We start from the raw sequence: 20,708 nt of genomic DNA, 5'->3' as shown, positions 1-20,708 counted from the left end.
CTCCCGCAGTGAAAACAAGTATAATGATTGACATGATAAAACAATATGTTGAGGAACCGAAACAAGGAGATCAAGGTAAACTGCGAGTATGACAATGTAGTCAGACTACATTCAGGCAGTGGAAGACTAAACCAGAACGGGGATGTGGTTAGAATATTCATGGTATTTACTTCCTTATCAGAAGTACAAGTTGCTTTCTTCCATCCCATAAATAAACACACACAAAACACGAAATCGTCAGGCGAGGTTTACGGTTCATGACGTGGTGCTGAGGCGCAGGAAGCCGCATCCTCCATTAAAGCGTCCTGCAGTCATTGTGTGAAGGCAGCTGTCAGTAAGTAGATTATCCCTCTAACATCTCAAAGTATCCTCACGGCTGTTTTATAGTCATTCTAATCCATTCGTTTTGAATCTGTGCAGATATGTATTGTGTTTTTTAGCTTGAGTCATTGCACGCGATGCACAACAATAGGGGGTCATCGAGCTTAATTTACCCTTAAACGTCGGGAGCATCCTAGAAACGTCTATTTTGAAGTAAACAACCCAAACTTTGTGAAGTTAATTTCTTTAAACTAACATAACTACTGCTGGCGGGCCGTGGGATCTATATTCATCCACTTCGCTGTTGCAGATTGAATGGCATATTAATGTTAATTAACGTTAAATCATTAATACTTTTTCTTTCGATTGATTACAGATACGTTCATGCAGCAGCTGTTAAAGTCTGTCATGTTTAGGCTTTTATTGGACTGGAATAATTTGACATATGTTACCATATGAGCTTATTCTCAACCAATCGACAGTACAAATTAATAACAGTCACATCTAATATTTAAAATACAAATTAAATAGTATCTGCAAGCAATTATTTGGTGCAACTCCCCTATACTTCCCTACTGAGAAAGCTAATTTTATTGATACAGATTTGTTTAAATGAATATGTTCTAAATATTCTCTGTGGTGTCACGTAGAGGCGAACAGCGCCCCCTCCTGGAACATACGTGTCAAAAGGCCTGCAGTGTGGCTGTGAGTTGCAGTATTGACATTTGATCATCTCAGTGTAATCATTATAGTCCATCAGTGGAAGAAACTGCAGCAGGAGGACGGTTATCCTCTTCTGAGAGTGATTGGAAAATACATTTAAATTCCTCTGCTCCACTAGGACCGTCTCACCTGTCCCTCTGCAAAAGTCAAAGAAAACACTTCACAGGGTAACAAACACATTTTCCATCCTTCTTTATCAAATGGCTTTTGTTGTTTTGTGTATCTAAAATACACTTTACACAGGAGTTGATTTTCTTCTTTTTTTTCTTCTCGTCTTAATAAATAACGATAAGACGTTACTTTCTTATTTTTCAAAGAAAGATGAGCAGCTCAAGAAAACGATCGAAAGACACGGATCAAAAGTCGAAGAAACCAAAAGGTAATAACGATGCAGGTGAAGTACACAAAATATTATTGCGGGACACTTGGTGGATAGAAAAAAAACTATATGAGTAAAAGTGGGCGACTTCCAAGCAGAATTTGTATTTTAACTGTTTTTAGAAAAATGTTGTTGATGGTGATATATATATATATATATATTTAATTATATATATAATATATAATTAAATATATATATATATGTATAATTAAATATATGTATAATTACATATATATATATATATATATATATATATATATATATATATAAAACCATAAATGCATTTAATTTCTTGGGATTAGCACTAGTTCTGACAAATTCTATGTCCTATGAGTGTTCACAATGTATATCAGCTATCTGGATAGATTCCAGCCAGGGTTATTTAACAATAAGCGTGTCGAGAATTGTGTCATAAAATGAATATGCATGTTTGGAGATTCCTACAAAACTTGTTGCTCTTCATTTGTTCACATCCCTAAGTTACTGGAGATGAACTGACACTGTGGTTTTATTTCCTTGAAGTGACACCGACGCAGACACTTCCTTATTATGGTCTGCATAATCAAGGCGCCACGTGTTACCTCAACTGTGTCCTGCAGGTTCTCTCCATGACAACAGAGATCCACGACAGGTTTGAAATGCCTGCTTTCATCTGTAGACAATAGAAGAGAGACAAGTATGCCAAGTATCAAGTAGGAAACATTGTTTTATAGAGTGATCCAGTAGATGGTGCTGGTTGAAGACACACGTATTCCTTGAGCCACATGATTACTGCAAGAAACATCTGCCATGTGTTTTTTAAAACAGTACCATGAAGCTCATATAACAAATACACGTGTGCTTGTGCTTAAAGAACACTCTATTGGTGATGATGTCATGGTTAAAATAGTCATAAAAAATGACTAAAATAGTGAAACAGTCAATAATGAACTCATCTCTTCCGATAGGTTGGAGCCCAGATCGCAGATCATAGATCAACAGCTGAAAAACATCTTTAAAAAGCTGAAGGAAACACCGTGCCAAACAGGAAACCTCACAAAGAGTTTGGGGATAAAGAATGGTAAGTTGTCATCATGAGAACATTCAGATTCACTGATTTGGGAGTTAATGGATGTAAATGGTCATATCCATGTTTAAGTTCTCCAACAGCGGGATGCTGCTGAATGCCTGGAGTTGATTTTAAATAAAATCAGCCCGCAAGCGTCTGAGGTGAGCGCTCGTGAAATCCAGACTTCAATCTACCAGCTGACACATCAGAAAGCCGTGATATACCTGATACTTCTATATTTAAAAAGGTGTTCCAAGGACAGCTGACATACACAACCAAATGCTGCAGCGGCCACAGCATCAACGAGGAGACAAATCCATTCTGGACTCTCCCACTGTCGCTGAAGGACGCCCACGATAAAACCTTCAGCGTGGTGATTACCCTGCTATTTTATTGTGAATACGTATCAACATAAGTGATGAGTCAAAAAGGAGAGTTAATGGGGGAGTGAAATGTTGATGGAAACGGCGGTTATCTTATAAATGCTACACGTCTAAGATGAGAAGTTGTTCGATTGTCTGAATAAAGATTAGTGTCAAAAACGCTGTTCTCAATAATATGGCTAATAACTGATCTGTAAAGCAATAGTACATTTTGTATTAAGCGTCAATAAAGCGTTTATTGCAGCTTATCATTATTACAGTGACAGGAGAAACGCTGCCAGTCACAGAGGTCAAACAATCTTTGGAAATGATGACAAACCGTTGTGTTTTTACAGGAAAGTGGCCTTGAAAAGTTTTTCCATCCTAAATCATTCAATGGAGACAACATGGTGTACTGCAACGAGTGTGAAGAGAAAACGGAGGCAGAAAGTGTGAGTTATCAAACACCCCATGGAGCCACAACTCTTTGTGTGTTGATAATATTGTGGTGTATAATAATGCCTCTTGTATTATTTAGGGATGTGAGATGGTGGCATTTCCTCAGATTCTGACTCTACTCCTCAAGAGATTTGACTACGTCAACATGAAGCATGTCAAAACTACCTGCAGCGTGGATGTGCCACGTGCATTACAGAGAAAGGTAACGACGGGCAACTTGGTGCTCCTTGCGTTTGCTTTAAAGATGGTTTCACTCACACACACACACACACACACACACACACACACACACACAATGTGTTTGCAGGAAAAGAGGTACGACCTGTACGGGATGGTGAACCACACGGGCAGCCTGAGAGGAGGACACTACACAGCCATCCTCCTGTCCAATGAGGACCACACCTGGTACGAGTTCGACGACACTCGCGTCAACAAGGTGAGGATTCATTGAACGTATCCAGCGTGATAAATATTCAAAACCCAAAACAATAAATACATTTTTTCCTTCTTATAAATGGTGCAGGTTGAGGAGCAACCATTTGCAGAAACTGGGACTTACAAGTATGCTCGATTATTTCCATTTTCCAAAACGTCTGATATATAAAAGTGACATTTCCTCATTTTTTAAAGGACTTCAAATTCATTTAAAATGATAAAAAGCTTCAGAACAGCTTCAAAATGGATATATTATATTATCTGGAAATGTTTACTGTATGTTTTCAACTTTTTTTATTGCTCTATATGCAAACAAATATTTTTTTTAAATGGTTGTTCAACAGTTCCAGTGATGTTTATCTGCTCGTGTACAGAGGTAAGTTCACTTAAAACCATCAAGAAATCATTAGTGTCAGAAATATCCAAAGATAATCGATTCGTATATATTTATTTTTCTCCACTTTAAAGCCTCAGGGAGTCTGAGAGTCGAGGGGAAAGAACCGGAAATGGATCGACGGAGAGACGCAATCAATTTAGAAGAAAGTCGTGAGAAAAAAAAGATGAAGAAAGATGCAAAATATAAACAGGAAGTTCCACGTTTTCCCGAGTCCAGGATCCAAGAAGATGCGTTGGTCCTTCAACAAATACAAAACACAAGCAACTCCAGTCGACGACAAGCGGACAGAAGCGCAGCGGAGGAGATGATGGAAAAAGGTTGCAAAAATAAACCCGGTGAGGAGAGGATTATTATTATTATTTCAATGCATTTTATTTAAAAGAGCTTGATCATTAATTTCTGTCTTACTTTCCCACCAGATGAGAATTCTCGGCCTCGCTACAAGATGCATCCTCTTTGGATTTTACTCATCGTTATCGTTGTTATGCTAGTTGTGGCACTTATTATTGCATTAGCAATAATATATTACTAGGGAGGATTTACATCAGCTCTGAACACGGGGATAATAAAAAGGCGATAATTACTCCATAATGTTATTAATTAACTTTGCTTCTTTGTAAGCAATGCACTAAACCAAGTGAAAACCAATCAACTGTCTATTGTGTGTCGCCTGTAATCTTTATCTCAGCCTGCTGTTTCAGTGTGAGTCACTATTCATTCTTTAAATGTTGTATTTACTGTTATTCTTTCTCATTACGCTTTTTTTTGTATCACTTAACATTATATTTTGTGCTGGAAACCAGCTGATAAACGTTCATGACTTTGCTGACTTTCCTGTAAAATAAAAATACATTATTTGATTGAATTAATTATTCCTCTACTCTCCCATTAAAATAATCATTAAGAAGGAGAAAACACACACACACACAAAAAAAAAGCCAGAGTTTTCTTGGACACTGAAAGTGTATATTTTTAAGAAGGCCGTGCTCGCTACAGGTCCGTGTGCTCCTCTGGGGTCACGTGGACCCGGGTCCTGCAGAGGCCACATGACCTGTAGGACGCCACGGCCGCAGCCAGGAGACACAGGGCCGCGGTGATGCCGAGCGCCGAGGCTGCAGTGAGCCCTGCAGGACGTCCGAGGGGCGGCCGGGTCCCGTTCTGGCCTGAAGTTAAAGTCCCACTGACCAAAAAAGCAACGCAGTAAAATAAGTGCGAGTTTCAGGTTACTATAGAAACAGGCCGCTTGTGTAAAGTCGCACTTGCCTTGTGAGAGAAGCAGGAAGCGAACCGACGTCGCCTGAAGGAGGAGCGACGTCGGCGTACACACATAACCTCCGGTCGGGGCAGCGAACTGAACCCCGGTGACCTTTGATCTGTTGAAAACATCAAATGAGTCAAGTCCAAATAATAAATGGGGATCCGTTTAAGCCGTATACTGAATTTTTATATCAACTGTGACATTTTTGTAAAATCAGTAAACAAACCATCTGGCTCACAGTTATTACTTCCTGCTTAGTGTTGCACTAAACAACAATACATCAAGACCAAGTACACAATATATACATATATTTACATTGCAGTATATCACATATAATAATACTAATTTAATAGTATTATTCCTGTATAATGTGAGTATATTCAATACTATGATACATGTCCAGTATAACACTTTTATTATAAGGCATACTGTACTTATTCATACTTATACACTATCTGTTTTCTTACTTCTCAGTCTCTCTGTGCTGGTGTGACGTGTGAATTTCCTCTCGAGGATTAATAAAGTTAAAACATATCTTGTCGTACAGATAACAATGATTCAGTTGTTGTCCACAAAAGAACGATAATAACAGCAAATATCAAAGTACACTTCCACATTCCTCCCACTGAGTGGTTATCATTAACAGTAGCAGTCAACAACTCTATTGATTTATTTACATTTAGGGTGGGGTTGTGTCGTGTTACCTGAATGGTGCCTCCTGCTGGACAGTGCACCCACTCGGAGCCTGACACCTGGATCTGGTACCTGTTGGGTCCAGTACACCTGTGTGTGTAACAACGTCCCTGCACAGAGCTGCTGAGTGAAAGAATCGGACTCAGGGTCTAAAAAACAAAGGAAACAGTCAGGAAAACAAAGGTGACATTATTCACACACACACACACACACACACACCTGTCTGGTCAGGTTTGAGAAGAAGCAGCGGCTGTGCAAACCAAAGACCTCCCCGCTCCAATCCTCTTCTCTTCCATTTCCCTCTTTCCAACATTCACTCTGAAGAACAAGAGGAGGAAAAGGAGTAAAAATGCAGAGTGAAACAAACCCATATTTTAAGTTTTTAAAAAAACAGCGTAAAGAGTGTTGATAGTTTTGGAAATGTTATGATGTAAAATACTTTATTTATTTTACAATCTGAAGGATATAGTTTGGTAAATAAAATCAAGTGAGAGGAAAAACAACTTACTCCATTCTTAAGGGGTTTATACACTCTACATCCCTCCAGGTGTGCGTCGGTCTGACACTCCCCCTTGTGGAGGTGAAGATAATGACACCCAAACCCACTGAGAAGAAGGAATAATGCAAACGTAAGTGTTGGAAAGGAAGCATGAAAAGAGAAAAGTGACCCACATTCAACTTAAAACACAAGTTGTTGTGTAGAGTTTATATTTATAAATATACCTGCCGGTGCAGAAAAAGGACGAGGACTTGTTCCGACAGGCTGAAAGGGAACCGAACATGGCTTCTTCCCCTATAAAACAAACACATTCATCTATTATTTCTCTCTTGCAAACAATTTTTAAACACGAGTCAGTTTTTTGGGGGAAAATATGATAACGTTAATGTCGATGACAACATTGACTGTCTCCATCTTCCCTCACCGTCTCCCCAGACTAGACTCTGAGCTCGGCTCAGGTCGACAGCGTACCAGCCTGTGTCCTGTAGTGCAGCCAAGGTCACTGGGTCGATCCGAACCGTGGTCGAGTCCCCCAGCACCGCCGCCATGATGGAGCCCTGCAGGACCCGGGACTCCCAGTGAGAGGACACTGTGCCTGGAGGAACACCCTGAAGGAAGGGAGTGGGCAATATGTAAGCAGAGCACAGGATGGATGTGTACAAAAAGAAAAGGGGTCGAGGGCGGCTCAGCACCAGGTTTTCCAGCGGCCCCCCGAGCTCAGGGTGAGCGGACCCCAGGTGCCTCTGCAGGGCCGAGATAACAGACGGGGTGTAAATCCTCATCTGGCCCGATCCATCAGAGTGAGTCACTCTGCCTCGAGGAGAACAGCCGGCTGCAGCAGCAAGAAAAGCATTTTATAACCAGTGAAGAAAAGCATTTTATAACCACTGCACATGATCTTCAATGAATCTTTGCTTCAAGATTTAATAGAGCTGTGTGTGCAGGATGATTGTTTTGCTCTTTCTCCTTTTACATATACTTTAATTTGCCTGATTTTATTAGGTTTATGATTGATTGTGTTTTAATCTTCCTGTATATACTATATTTAATACATAAATACTATACTTGTGTCTGTAACTTGTACGCCTCTCTAGCTTCTCTTTCCTCATTCAGGGCTTTCCAGTGTTGCAAAAACAGATCTCAAAGTATAAAAGTTGAATAAAAGAAAAGTCACATTTTAAATACACAACTCAGCAGTTAAATAAAAGAGGAATTTTGAGTAAAACTTATTTTCTACAGGCTGACATGGCCTTTTTACTCACATTTTCAGTTTTTATCTTTATTTTATTTGGTTGTCTACTTTAATGGCATATTTTATTTTTTTCTTAAACTGTACCTCAGTTTGTACTGCTTTTCGTCTGTCAAAGCACTTTGTCTTTAAAAAAAAGGTGTGAATAAAGTTATGGTAAAAAAAAATATCAGAATGCGTTTAAAAACCTTGAGAAGTGGAGGAACAGTCTCTCCAGGTGTCGAAGAGCTTTTTAGAGAAACCAAGTGCATGAAACAGCTCGTGGATCACAGTCTGGGAAAACAGATGAGTTCACACAGTTCAGCACAATTAACAGACAAATTAAAAAAGCATCGTTAACAATATTAATAAAGACCTGCACAGTCGCCCGTTGGCTGTCGGGGGCCTCTGCCAGTCGGCCCCTGCAGAGGACCACGACCCCGGCTAAAGGTCGCCCGCGGGCGTCCGTCTGACAGTGGACAGCGTAGGCCAACACATGAGGCTGAGAGGTGAACAGGACATACGAGAATGACAGCTGCAAATACATTTCATCACTTTAATGTTTTAATGCAGAAACATTTATTTTGTTTTATTCGTCCGTTGAAAGAATAAAAAAGGAAAATGATTTCACGATGCTGACAAGTGATGTCTGTGCTTTGAGGGCAACACATATTTAAAGCAGTGAGTGTTTAAGATGTGAGGAAAATATTATTATTTTAGACACTTATAACACAGTAAAGCCAGTCAGTTAACTTGTTTATTCAGCCTTGTTCCCTTGTTTGTAAGATATAATCATATTTTGTCATTAATTGAAGTGTCCAACTTTAACTATCTACTTTAAACCAAGTGTTGGGTATGTTCTCAGTCTTCTTCACCTCTGCTCTGCACTTGTCGGTGGCCTGAACGTGGAGGTACAGCAGGAAGTCGGTGTTGGGGAGTCCGGCCCCTTCGGGACGAAGCCGAGTCCTTCGAGGTGAATCAGCTTCGGGGTAAACATCACAACCGGCAAGATGCTCATCTGGGATCTGTTGGTAACGAAGCTCCACTGGATTTAATGTACTTTGTGGGTACACAGGTAGCCGCTGTGTAAGTTTCCCACGTGAATACGGTGAGAACTGATACTCACCGTTACATCCAGGCAGGTCTCAGCTCTGTAGTTGGTGCTGGCCCGACCGCACCTGAAAGAAGAAAACCGTGAAAGCGTCCGTCTTTTGAGAAAATACATGGAGAATATTGTTTATTTAATACACATTTTAGTGCTAGTGTTTGTATTTATTCGTTTTACGCCATGAAGTGAATTTGGTAAAGTGGTACGACGATGTGATTTGCAACAAAAAAAACATTTCAGTTTCTTTGGATAAACTAGAAAAATATATTGTCATGCAAAAATAAAACACGCAAAACATGTTTACAGTGAATCAGTTTATTGAATATAACCTGGCTAAAAGTACACGCTCTACATACACACCTGTTGTAGTTTGCAGTACTTGAATTCTTCCACAGAAACTTGCAGTATTTACTGACGTCTCTGCTGAGCAGCAATGGACCCGGCACTCTGTTCACTATAGAAAAGGTCAACAGGTCATGAACATACATGTACTCAGGCCACCTTCAGACACATTACAGACTAAACACCACTTCATTGGGGGCAGCTTGTCCAGAGAGCTGATTTGGGGTCAGTGGTTAATGTTAGACACGTAGTGGTTATGGTTTGGGTTTGTCTAAGAGAGACATCGGTAAATGTGTGTTTCACCTGACAGTAAAGACGACACCATCCTCACAGCCTGCTCCACCGCTGCCTCCAGCTTCTCTTTCTCAGCCTCTGATAGGCCGTTGCCCTCCACCGGAATCCAGGTCCGGATCCTGATTGGCTGCGGAGAGGCTGGAGTGGGCGGCGCCCTCATTCTCAGGCGTGTCACCGGGTGATTGGTTTGCTGCCCAGAGGGGGCTCCGCGTCTGGGCTCGCTGGGTGCAGCTCGGACCACCCGGGCCTGGGCCTGAACCTCGTCAAAGATGCACTTCGGCAGGACTCCAGGGACCTCCACCACCACCATTACCACCAACATCCCCACCCAGAACCGCTGGGATGGAGATAAAACCATAATTACAACTGTGACCTATTTCAGGGTCACAGCGTATGAGGAGTCGGTTGACATTTTGGGGCTTTGCGAAGCAACTTCATCCTTTGATCTCCCTCCCTGGAGCCTATTTGGAGAGATGGAAGCAGATGTTGAGGACAATGAGCTCACGTGTCATTTTTTTCCGGAGAAGAGGAGTTAGTGAGCTTGAAGAATTGCCTCTCTCTCTAGCAGTTTGGAGACCTTCATGTTGGCTCATGAAACATAAACATAATAGAAATAATAGCATTAAGGGGAACCTGAACTCATGACCTCAGTATTTCTGGCCATAATTATGCACTCGTCTTGTACGTAATGTTAAACCAACGCAAAGACGACTTTTCCAACACAACAGAAAATATAAAACTAAATGCAGACCATGTATATTAATATCATCGAGTTAAAGTTCTTATTCAAAAACATCATTTTGTTTAGCTTACTCGTTTCACGGCTTTCGCCGGTTGTACTTTACATTGTGAATTAAGCGTTTTGTCATAACGGCACATTTGTTTGTTTTTGAAATCAATGATATAAAAATAAATTATATGGTGTACTTTCGACAGCCATGAGGTCATTTAAAAATAAATAAAAAAGGTAGATTTAATGTTCTGGACTCAGTCAGATGCCTGTTTTCTACAAATATGGAAATATATATTACAAACTTAACTTAAAGATCATTTTTCCTAGATTGTCATCTTCTTGGTCGTTAAATCAGGCACATTTTGCATAAAGGATAAAATAAGGAATAACAGATAGAACCTCCTTCAGCTCCAACAATCACTTTCCTGCAACATCAATCAAAAATATCAAATTCCTTACGATTACCTTTCCATGACCGCGTAGACTCGACCCTGAATGGCAAACGGCTTCATTTTCTCTGCATTCGCCTTTTATCCTGAACACGGGAGCGATGATCTGCCTTTTCCCCCCCAGTACGACCAGTGGAGCTCTCTGAGGAACCAGTGAATGTCTCCAGGGCTTTGAATACAAAGCACAATGCAACGACTCGGCCCTTCCTGTTAGGAGGCGTCAGGTGTGTCTTCACCCACCGGACTAACACATAAAAAAAATACACAACACCCAACACCTAAAAGTGCAAATTGTTTAATCTCAGCCACATTTGTTACTTATATACAGTGAAGTTGACCCTAATAAACCATAAAATCACTTTCTCTCTTATTTAACCTCATTAAATTGCGTATTTAAAACTTCCGAGATTGACCCAAATACATTCAACAAAAGCAAAACGGCTTAAGAAAAAAAAAAAAAAAAAGTAACTTGCTGAAAAAACAAACAAAAAAACACACCATAAAATGTACAATACAAATGGCACGCCACAAGTCTGTTGTGTGAAAATGTGACAGAATGCAATAAATTCCCCTCGAGGGCTGAAGAGTCAAGTTATTTAGTGAGTTCAGGGCCCCTTTCGACATGAGGGACGGACACACACACACACACACACACACACACACACACACACACGAGATTGTCTTTTGACACGTTTGCTTTTGTAGATTACATACATTCACTGGAGAAGTGTGTATGTGTGTGTGTACTCAGAACACAATGCGTTGCAATCAGTGTGCACTAAAACACGGGTCCCAAAAAGGTTATTGCCAGCTTGCAGAGTACATGCATTTCCGCTCATGTTATAATAAAAGCCACTGGTGTGTGTGTGTGTGTCGACGCGTGCTGCGATGAGAGAAAAACGTGTGCCTCCTGCGTGTGTTTTGGTTTGCGGTGTGCATCTCAGGAACCGTCGACGGGAAACTCCTCAAAAAAGGCACTTAAATAGGGGAGATTTTATCATCTTGATTGGGATTAGCTGTGATTAAACACGAGACTGGATGCAAGTGGCAGAAGTACGTGGAGACAATCCACGTCTACGAACATACTCCACTGTCAACGTAAGACTAAAACGCAAAAATGCATTCACACGGTCGCAGTCACACAAACGCAATACTTTCCATCACGTTCTCTAAAAACTCAAATCATTCAATCTGCCAGTAGCCTGCCTCAGTTTCTGGATAGGGAAGATTCATCTGTGCAAAAAGTTTACCTTCAATGTGCAGACTAGCATTAAGTGAGTGCACATCCAATACTCGCCTACATACGTCAGTCATGCTTTTAGGGCTAAAACTGATTTCAAGGAGGTCTTTTAAAAAAAAAAAAAAAAAAAAAAAAAGGTAAAATACTTGATTCCATAAGTCAACAAATCCAACTCAAAAGCCATTTCCCAAAGGCACCAGACTTGCACAGTGCAGGTGAGTCTCGCCGTGGGCCACTCCTGTGCTTCAAGTTCAAACAAACGTGGAAAGACTGAGTTTCAGTTTTTATCAGTGTGTGAAGGAGAGGAAAAAAAAAAAAAAAGGGGGTTACTGGGTGGGTGAGGAAGTCATTCAGGTGAGCATGGGCACGTCGTCCTCTGACGTGGTGTCTTCAGACAGCGGGATAAGCAGCACCTCGTCGTCTGAAGAGGACGAGGAGAAAGACGGGGAGGCCGAGAGGGGCATGGAGTTGGTGAAGGAGGGAGAGGGCGATGCCCTGAAGAGGGAGATGCTCAGGCCCAGCGTGTGGAAGATGGAGGCCAGGGAGGGGCTGCTCGGGGGGACAGCGACGGGAGGAGTGTGAGGGGTAACCGGGCTTGGAGCTGGCGGAGCGTACGGAGGTGGAGGAGGGGAAGCGGCAGGCGGCAGTGGCGCTTCATGCTGCTGCTGCTCCGACTGAGCCAACAAGCCGAGTTTCTGAGGCACCGGCTGGTTGACCGCCTCCACGGCCGACGAGGAGCCGGTGGGAGCGGAGTGAGCCGGCTCCTGCCCGGACAGAGCGGCGTCCGACTGCTGCTGGCCGGAGCTCGCCGCCTGACTCGGCCTGGACGGAGGTCTGGGGATCAGGCCCCACCTCCTCATGCGGCGAACAGCCCGGCGGATGAATCGGGGCCTGCGTCTGCGGTGTGGGGAGTTGGCGGCGTCCTGACGGAGGAGCTGGAGAATTCCCCTCAGAGAAAGAGACGAAGTCTGACGGGGAGGGAGACGTAAAGGAACGGTGAGTGGAAAAGAGCCCATAAAACTACAACTCGTGCTCCATATCCTGAAGTTCAAATCATTTGAAATATGACACTTAGTAGATCCAAGGGAACGAGTAAGTAGCTCAGACAGCTTTGATTCATACACTTAATCCCTCTCCTACCTCATCTTTCCTCACCAACTAATAATAAAGCTCCTCAGAGTGGAGCCGCATGGCAACAGCACATCTTAACACTCGTCTACTTCAACCCGCAGCCGGCTGGGGATTAATTACGGCTGATAAAGTGGAGGGCGGGACTTAGAGATAAAACAAGGGCTGCTATAGATTACAGTGTGCTGCTCGTGGGTGAAGTCAAGGTCTTTCCCTATTAATCAATATATAGTCAATGCGCTCTACTTTCAGTTCATAGGACAGTTTAAATACCCACTCCTATCATCTTCAAAGCATTTAAATGAATTGTCATGGTGCTTTACAACTCTGGGGGAGGTGTTTACCGCAACCTTAAGTCCCGGGTAGTAGGTAGTAGGATCTTACAGTAAGCTGCCAATAGATTAGTCTCTGTGTCTTTACGTCTCGGACTCCGGAGCTTTGGTCGTAATCATCAACGAATATCCTCCGTCACTCACGCAGAGGCTCCCCCCCCCCCCCCCCCCGCACGTTTTTTGGTTTAATTAAAAAAAAGACATTCATTTGTAAGGATACCGTTAATCTACAGTATTGTTGTTTGGTTTTTCTTACTCGTTTTTTTGAACAAGAACCATTTTCCAAAAAGGTTTGGTGTGTTTTTATATCTGAATCTACCCAACGGAAGATATGCATAGTCACATATTCGGCTCTAGTCGTACTTGTGTCAGGGTTAAAAACTAGGCACTGAGGTTAAAGACAAAAGAAAATGCATCAGTACTAAAAAATAATATCTTAGATGTGTGTAAACACAACTAGGAGTCAGTAGCTCTTTAATTATCAACTGAATTGATCATCAGATAACTCCAATGCGGTTTCGTGCCCTTTTCTCTTACCTCATTGGGGTTTTCTGTGGGGAAGTCCTCCACTGGCGGGATGATGCCCTGCGCAATCAGCTGACCGTAAGAGGGAGGAGCCTGCTGCTGGATCAGCTCCGCTTCCTGGCGGCTGATTGGTGCAAACAAGCTGCCAAGACACAAACGTACACATTAAGATGCAGTCACACACAGATTGCCGCTTTGCTTTCCGCCGTCAGCACATTTTCTGTTGAAAAGCAATTGAGAGAATACAATCTTTTATCGCTACCTTTCACAGAACATTACCATATTGTTATACGATCGTTTTCACTTAATTTAAAAAGATGCTGCACAAGTTTAGTTTTTGAAAAGAGTACACATAACATAACCCACTTGCATCAAACAAGCAAGTAGTGTCTGGAAAGCAAACATGAGTTAAGACAACAAATCACACGGCAGCGCTGTTACTCAAGAGTTACCTGTACTCCCTGGTCCTGAGCGAGTACAGTTTACAGGTGCAGCCCATGGCGATAACCAGCAGAAGCCCACAGACGAGGCTGCCCACGGTTGCCGCGGTGATGACCTTGCGGGGCAAGATGACGGTGCAGTTGAGCTCGTCCGTCCCGTCCTTGCAGTCCACCTGGCCGTCGCAGCGCCAGCTCTCGAACACGCACCTGCAGACGGGACAATGTGCCGCTTGTGTGTCAGAGTGTGTCGAGGAGTTAAGTGAGAGACTGCGTTTTGTGTTATCGATGCTCCAAATGTGTCAGATAAATGTACCTTAGTAGAATTAATGTATGTATAGCTAACAAATATACTAACAATACACTAGAAATGTAAAAGATTTGGGAAAATGTAACAAAACTACATGAGAAAGTGTATTTTCTCTCATTACGCCCAAAGTTAATTCCAACTGTAGAATAAACCCACAAAATACACAAAATTGAGGACAGAAAAACCAATTAGATGGTCACATTGTCACACACACCCTCTGACTCACACTTGCATTATATTCAAGAGGCACCTCGCACTAATATGCAACTATCCACAAACCAATCTAGTTAATTTGACAAAATAATCTATAATAAAGACAATATGGACGTTAAGGAGACGGTTTTGTCAGCTGTGCTTCGAGAATCAGCCTCAAACATGAACTTTTAAGACCAAACTTATTAAAAGTTTAAACATTTACAGTGTTTAAAGCGCGAGCAAACTCAATCTTCTTATGGAGACTGAGACCGTGTCAATTCTGTTAATTATTCTGTGCATCACAAAATTATTGATTTTAGCTGAAGACATAGCGCTCCACAACAGCTTTAAAATGAGGCGAGATTGTTTTGTGAACCGTTGTTCCCACAGTCAAGAACAGAACAAAAAGGAGACGACCGGGGGGGCATAAGCAGCTTTTCAGACGCTCACATATACCCGACATACCTGTCGCTGTCGCAGTGAAAGGTCCCCGGCTGACACACGGTGCAGTCCCGCTCGTCGCTACCATCAGCGCAGTACAGCTGGTAGTTGCACCGCTCCGTGACCGAGTAGCACACCGGTCTACCGGCAAAGTGGCTGGAAGGCACCGCTCTCTGCCCTGCCACTCCGCAGGTAAATTGGTTCAAACCGCATCCCCTGCAACCCTCCTCGTCCTTTCCCGTCTCGGAACAGTCCCATTTCCCGTCGCAGCGTTGCTCCTGGGTGAAGCATCCACCCGCCGCTCCCCCACAACGGCCCTCCCAAGGGGGGCAGTAGGTCCCGACGTGGAACGTGGCGTTGAAGCCGCTTCCCTCCGAGCCAGGAAGAGTCTCGTACTTCATCGAGAGGAGGCCGGTGTGGGATTCAACTTGGATCGATTTGTAATTGGACGAGCTGGTGATCTGTCAAGATGCAGGAAGGGAACATCATGTTACCAAAAAGCTCTTTTAAAATATAGTAAAAAAGAAAAAAGAAAAAAGGGTTTGGATTAATTTCTTGAGTTTAACATAACTCACCATTTTGATGACGTCTCCTTTGCCTTGCTCTTTGTTGTACACGGTGAGTCTATCCCCGGGTCCCAGCACCAGCTGCTGCAGGTCCAGTCTCAGTGGCCTTGAGTCCTGAGGGTCCACGGTCCAGACACAGAACAGCGCGGGGCCCCGGATGGTTGGAGGGGAGAAGGTACCATAGAAGGTCTGGAGGAGGCCTCCGCAGGGCCACTCAATGGGAGTGGCCGTCACAACGAGCTGCCTGTGAGCCTGCTCTCGATTCACCTGCACCTCCTCCTCCTCCTCATCCCTCTCCTTCAGCAGCGCCCACAGATCAGATTCAGAATCTGTCCCGTAAGGTCTCTCAGAGTCCCCATCAAGGTTCTTCTCCGAGGACGTCTGTGCCTTGGCTTCTTCTTCTGCCGGTGTGATGCCATACTTTGGGGGTGCAGGGGTCTCCACTTCTGCCTCACAGCCCTGTTCATCGGAGCCTTCCCCGAGACACTCCACCTGGCCATTACAGCGCCAAGAGAAAGGAAGGCAGCGCCCCTCCCGGCACTTGAAGGATGTTGCTGGGCATTCACCAGAGTCTGAATGTGTAGAAACAGAAGAGTATAAGAGATATTAAGAGCGAAATTAAGATTTTTTTTCCAAGAATAACTGGAACTATTTAAGACAGTTATTATTTCCAAACACTGATTGAATGTGCCAGCACTTTTAAGAATGTTTCAAATAAAGATATTTAAGAGAAATAAGAAAAACACATTGCTATCCTACCTCTGGCGTAGTTCAACAGGAAAGACGACACAGGGAACTGGTGCGGGAGGAAGTGGTGCATCACGGTAATATTTCCCCCTGAGAACTCCATTGGTTGCGGCAACTTGGAGCCACAGAGGACAACCGGCTCACTGCCAGCTGAAGACTGTATAGACACCCATTCCTTCCTACTACACTGTGCTAAAAACTGGGAAAAGCTGAGAAAAGGATTTAGATTAACGATCAGAGAGATGAGGCAGAGATATTAAAGTGATTCACATTTGACCCAAAAATGCTAAGTGCATCAGTACATTATGTCCTTTAGCATGACAACATTTTATGTTTATATTTCTGGCACCAATGTAAATCAATCTTATTCATCTATTGGGTATTTCATTTGCTGGAATAGCCTCCCTATCTGATTAATTTATCCATGAACTGTTTCTCAATAGTTTTTTGTATCCATACTGCGCATTCATAACATTACATCCTCTCCAGAGAACGTGATCAAGCGAGATCAGGTTCCCCAATATGTTCCATGGAGTAAATACAGTCAATGTACAGCACATCTCATATTAATATAACATTAAATGATGTCTGTTATTACCACAGACGGCATCTGATGGCATTTCAAATTCCCCTAGTGCCTTTACCTGAGAACGATGTGTTCTTCTTCGGAACCCTTGATGACCCAGCAGTCATAGCTAGAGCCGAAGCGGTAGGACCAGCTGCGGTAAGCAGAACTCTTGATCTCGCCCACTTTGCTGTCCAAGACTTGAAAGGAATGCCCGCAGCGAGCTGCGAGACAGAAGAGCAAAAGTTAAGAAAATATTTGGGGTATTAAACCTGTGATGTGTTGCAGCGTGACTATTTTTGATTAAACAATCATTTATCCCTCAAATGTAGCCTAATGTCATCACGCCACAGTTGGAAATAGGTGTTTGAAGAAGTAGCGTTGCACAAAAAACCCAAAGTGGAAGTACCGTCAAAGAAAAGTATGTAACCAGAATGTGACATTGACTATATTGTTTCCTTACCAGAGCAGAGGGCAGGCTCAAAGCGGCTCCATGCTGCGGAGGAAATAAGCGAAAAAGCAGAACAAGTCGAGCAGGAGTTTTATAACCACGGCTGACAGATTGTAAACGTATGATATGAAATGTGACCAACACGACCTTTGCCTGACACACTTTTAAAGTAGGCACCTTAGATAGATACACTGTCGAACACCTCGATGAATTCACTCACCTGTTATGGTGAAAACTAGGAGGGCGCAGAGGTTGTACGTGACCGTCATTGTGGTAATCCGTCCCCTCTAAAATGTTGGAAATTATATAAAAACTGAACACTTAAAAAGGGTAAACAAACATCAGAGAAGGGCCATTTTTGGGAGGTTTGTTCAGGAAGACTTCACCTGTAACGTGAAAGAAGAAAAAGATAAATGAGGTGTCGGATCTGGTTGTACAGCATAAAAACAGCCTCATGACGTTATTACTGCACTGCTCCGGTGACAAATAATCAGCCAACATATCTTATATATATTTGACAGTTATAATTAGGGCTAAAGCATTATGTCGCTGGGAAACCAACTGTCCACTATCATGACAATAGAGCTGTAATGTGTAAGATTTGTGTTCAGAGCTCCAGGTCCCGTGGCCGCAGGAAATTCAGGATTCAATTACAGTTTAACAATATTTAATGGCAAAGATAATACTCCACAGACGGACTGCAGCTCCCAGGAAGCAACAGACCGGGGCTGTCTCGAGTCCTCCAGACCAGTAGAACCATGTCTCCCCAGAACAAATGCTCGGTCGTTAGTCTGGTCATGCAAATGAATTCACACCTAAAGGTTAGTTCTATTGGCCAGTTCAAAGGATGCCGCCGTTCTGTTCGCTCAGCAAATTAGTAAATAGGCGGGGTCAAAGTGCACACATCCGGTCAGGGACCAGAAGTTCCCCGTCAGAATAAAACCTACTATCCTGCCTTCAGAATAAAAGCAACATGTCAGGTTTCAATCGGCATCCATTTTAACTATTGTCTAAACAATAAAACATTCATTCATTCTGATGCATCATACAGTTAATTACATTTGTCATTAACAAACAGAATAGTAAAACAGCGATCCTCTCTTATGTTTCATAATACATTCCTCCAGAATATTCCTCATAATATCCTACATTAATTATCATAACTTTCTTTATGTATTAATTTAAAACATAAACTTATCTTATTTACATGTGCAAGTATATATAAAATCCACTACAACTCAACAAATGAAAGTCATATTTTTTGGCTCGTCAAATGATCTCACCTGCTGCTTTCTTTGTCTTCTATGTTTCTAAATTAAAATATGTTTGGATTTTGAACCATCGGTCTGACAGAACAAGTAATCTGAAAAACTGTGGAATTAATAGTTTCTCGACCAAACATTTGTGAAAATAAATCAGCAGATTAACCATTAATACAAATAAAGTGTAAATTAGTATTTGCCAATTTCAATTATAAGACCTCAGTTTAGGAAATATACAGTTGTACGACTGAATGATATCAGTTTTTTAAATAACTTACCCTGGCTGCCAATACATTTTGTAAACCATCTATTTGTGTGGCACTTTGCTTCATCATTTGTGTTGGTTAATCTGCTAAAGTGCTCCTGCTTTAAACATATTTACTAGATAAATAAACACAACTATCGCCGATTGAGTACAAAACGGGGGCACTTCCCTTAAGTGAGCATTTATAGACACAGTAACATCCCAAATCAATCCACTACTGTACGCGATACATGCAAACACAATAGTATTGCCTCTTAAAGGTGTGTGTACCTTGTACATTTGAGTTTACGCAACACACACAGAGACTTCCTTCACATAATGTTCTCGACGATGACGTCAGTAGCGCTCGCGACCATTTCCGAGAGCGAAAATCCTCGCCACACAAACTGTTTCAAAGTCTTTCCGTCATTCCCAGTGAAGTAAAAGCTATAAAACATTCGTTTTATGGAGAAATAACGCCTCGTTCAGTTCACCTATTAATTTAAACAACGTTAGGAGATAGTTTCGGTTTGAGAGGGGGGGTGGGGGTGGGCAGCTGCTCGTCGTTTAGTCACAAGAGCTTTAACAGCTAACTAGTTAGCTTCACAGCTAACTGCTAACATCCTCACTTTCCGTTAAAACGCTTTTTACAGACGACGTCACCACGAGGAAACGTTTCTGAGCACGACGCGGAGGCTTTAAGTGCCCGAAGCAATCGAAACATGGAGGTCAGAAGCGGCGACGAGGAAATAAAAAGGCTTTCTATGCAAAGGACAGGCGCCCAGTACGTTACCATGTCAGTCGGCCTTTCTTGTTGACAAGTTCTGATCTACTTCCGTATATTTTAGCCTGTGACAGGAGGGGGCGGGGCTAAATTGTCGTCGTTCTTTTCATTCATACATTTTAACGTTTCTATGCACGTTAAACGTGTTGTACTGAATACATGCGTTAGTCACAATACTGTAAATGTATATATATATTTATATTATATATATATATAGCTAATATCTGAAAAGAGTTAGTGTGAAATGTGTATTTCTAAACGCACGGTGTCAGTGTCGGGTAGTACAAATATGTACAAGATTAGTTTTAATTCACAAAAATGTGGTAGGGACCTACATTTATTTTTAATTTGATGCTACTTTATACTTCGACTCCACCGAATTTCAGCATGGGGAGAAAACATATTATTCAATTCCTTTGCATAAAGAACTCATCCAGACGTGTTTTATGATATAACATTATAATGAGTATTTTAGTATTTCGTACATTTACAACGAATATCAATAGTTCTTCCCCCGCAGACTGATGTGTTTTTTTCCTTTATAAAAAGTTGAATTACCTCACTGAAAGTTCATAAAATTATGCCTCGTCCTATACTTCTCCTCCTTGAATGAGAAAATCCAGATATATTTTCCATTTTAAAAAAAACTCAACTGCTGGATGCAAAATGTCCATTCTCAGTTTATGTGAACTGCAGGTTTTAAGTATACATATTAGTGTTAAACTCTGCACACTTCCTTCTGCAGTAGCTCAA

General features: G+C 42.1%; 3 protein-coding genes across 4 annotated transcripts; 1 reads left to right on the top strand and 2 right to left on the bottom strand.

Moving 5' to 3' along the window:
* The first annotated feature begins 257 nt into the window (after positions 1 to 257).
* On the top strand, positions 258 to 4,656 carry LOC117748131 (ubiquitin carboxyl-terminal hydrolase 47-like). The gene is made up of 15 exons (XM_034557763.1): positions 258 to 334; positions 972 to 1,026; positions 1,163 to 1,211; positions 1,362 to 1,423; positions 1,946 to 2,054; positions 2,371 to 2,483; positions 2,562 to 2,632; positions 2,719 to 2,844; positions 3,190 to 3,285; positions 3,372 to 3,494; positions 3,600 to 3,728; positions 3,816 to 3,853; positions 4,072 to 4,103; positions 4,196 to 4,459; positions 4,544 to 4,656. The coding sequence occupies exons 4-15, from the start codon at positions 1,366 to 1,368 to the stop codon at positions 4,654 to 4,656; spliced, it is 1,272 nt and encodes a 423-aa protein (XP_034413654.1). The 5' UTR covers positions 258 to 334; positions 972 to 1,026; positions 1,163 to 1,211; positions 1,362 to 1,365.
* LOC117748130 (leishmanolysin-like peptidase 2) lies at positions 4,367 to 9,904 on the bottom strand. Its single transcript, XM_034557762.1, has 14 exons — positions 9,556 to 9,904; positions 9,271 to 9,364; positions 8,929 to 8,980; positions 8,678 to 8,827; positions 8,179 to 8,337; positions 8,012 to 8,096; positions 7,267 to 7,406; positions 6,999 to 7,182; positions 6,799 to 6,868; positions 6,584 to 6,680; positions 6,295 to 6,393; positions 6,087 to 6,224; positions 5,388 to 5,497; positions 4,367 to 5,304 (listed from the first exon to the last, which is right to left on the bottom strand). Exons 1-14 carry the CDS (start codon positions 9,902 to 9,904, stop codon positions 5,115 to 5,117), a joined length of 1,917 nt encoding a protein of 638 aa, XP_034413653.1. The 3' UTR covers positions 4,367 to 5,114.
* A 1,103-nt stretch (positions 9,905 to 11,007) lies between these two features.
* On the bottom strand, positions 11,008 to 20,009 carry lrp10 (low density lipoprotein receptor-related protein 10). Of its 2 annotated transcripts, none has more exons than XM_034557085.1 (10): positions 19,965 to 20,009; positions 17,886 to 18,051; positions 17,678 to 17,710; positions 17,294 to 17,438; positions 16,662 to 16,858; positions 15,912 to 16,474; positions 15,361 to 15,797; positions 14,406 to 14,600; positions 13,966 to 14,095; positions 11,008 to 12,936 (listed from the first exon to the last, which is right to left on the bottom strand). In XM_034557085.1, exons 2-10 carry the CDS (start codon positions 17,932 to 17,934, stop codon positions 12,319 to 12,321), a joined length of 2,367 nt encoding a protein of 788 aa, XP_034412976.1. In that variant the 5' UTR covers positions 17,935 to 18,051; positions 19,965 to 20,009; the 3' UTR covers positions 11,008 to 12,318. The 2 variants fall into 2 exon arrangements, with proteins under 2 accessions (XP_034412976.1, XP_034412978.1); XM_034557087.1 differs by lacking the exon at positions 19,965 to 20,009 and adding an exon at positions 19,206 to 19,958.
* Between the last annotated feature and the right edge of the window lie 699 nt (positions 20,010 to 20,708).

Source organism: Cyclopterus lumpus, chromosome 18, assembly GCF_009769545.1.
Source record: "Cyclopterus lumpus isolate fCycLum1 chromosome 18, fCycLum1.pri, whole genome shotgun sequence".
Classification (NCBI taxonomy): Eukaryota; Metazoa; Chordata; class Actinopteri; order Perciformes; family Cyclopteridae; genus Cyclopterus; species Cyclopterus lumpus.
Note: the sequence above shows the minus strand (reverse complement) of the source record. Positions and strands in the feature narration are given on the sequence as shown.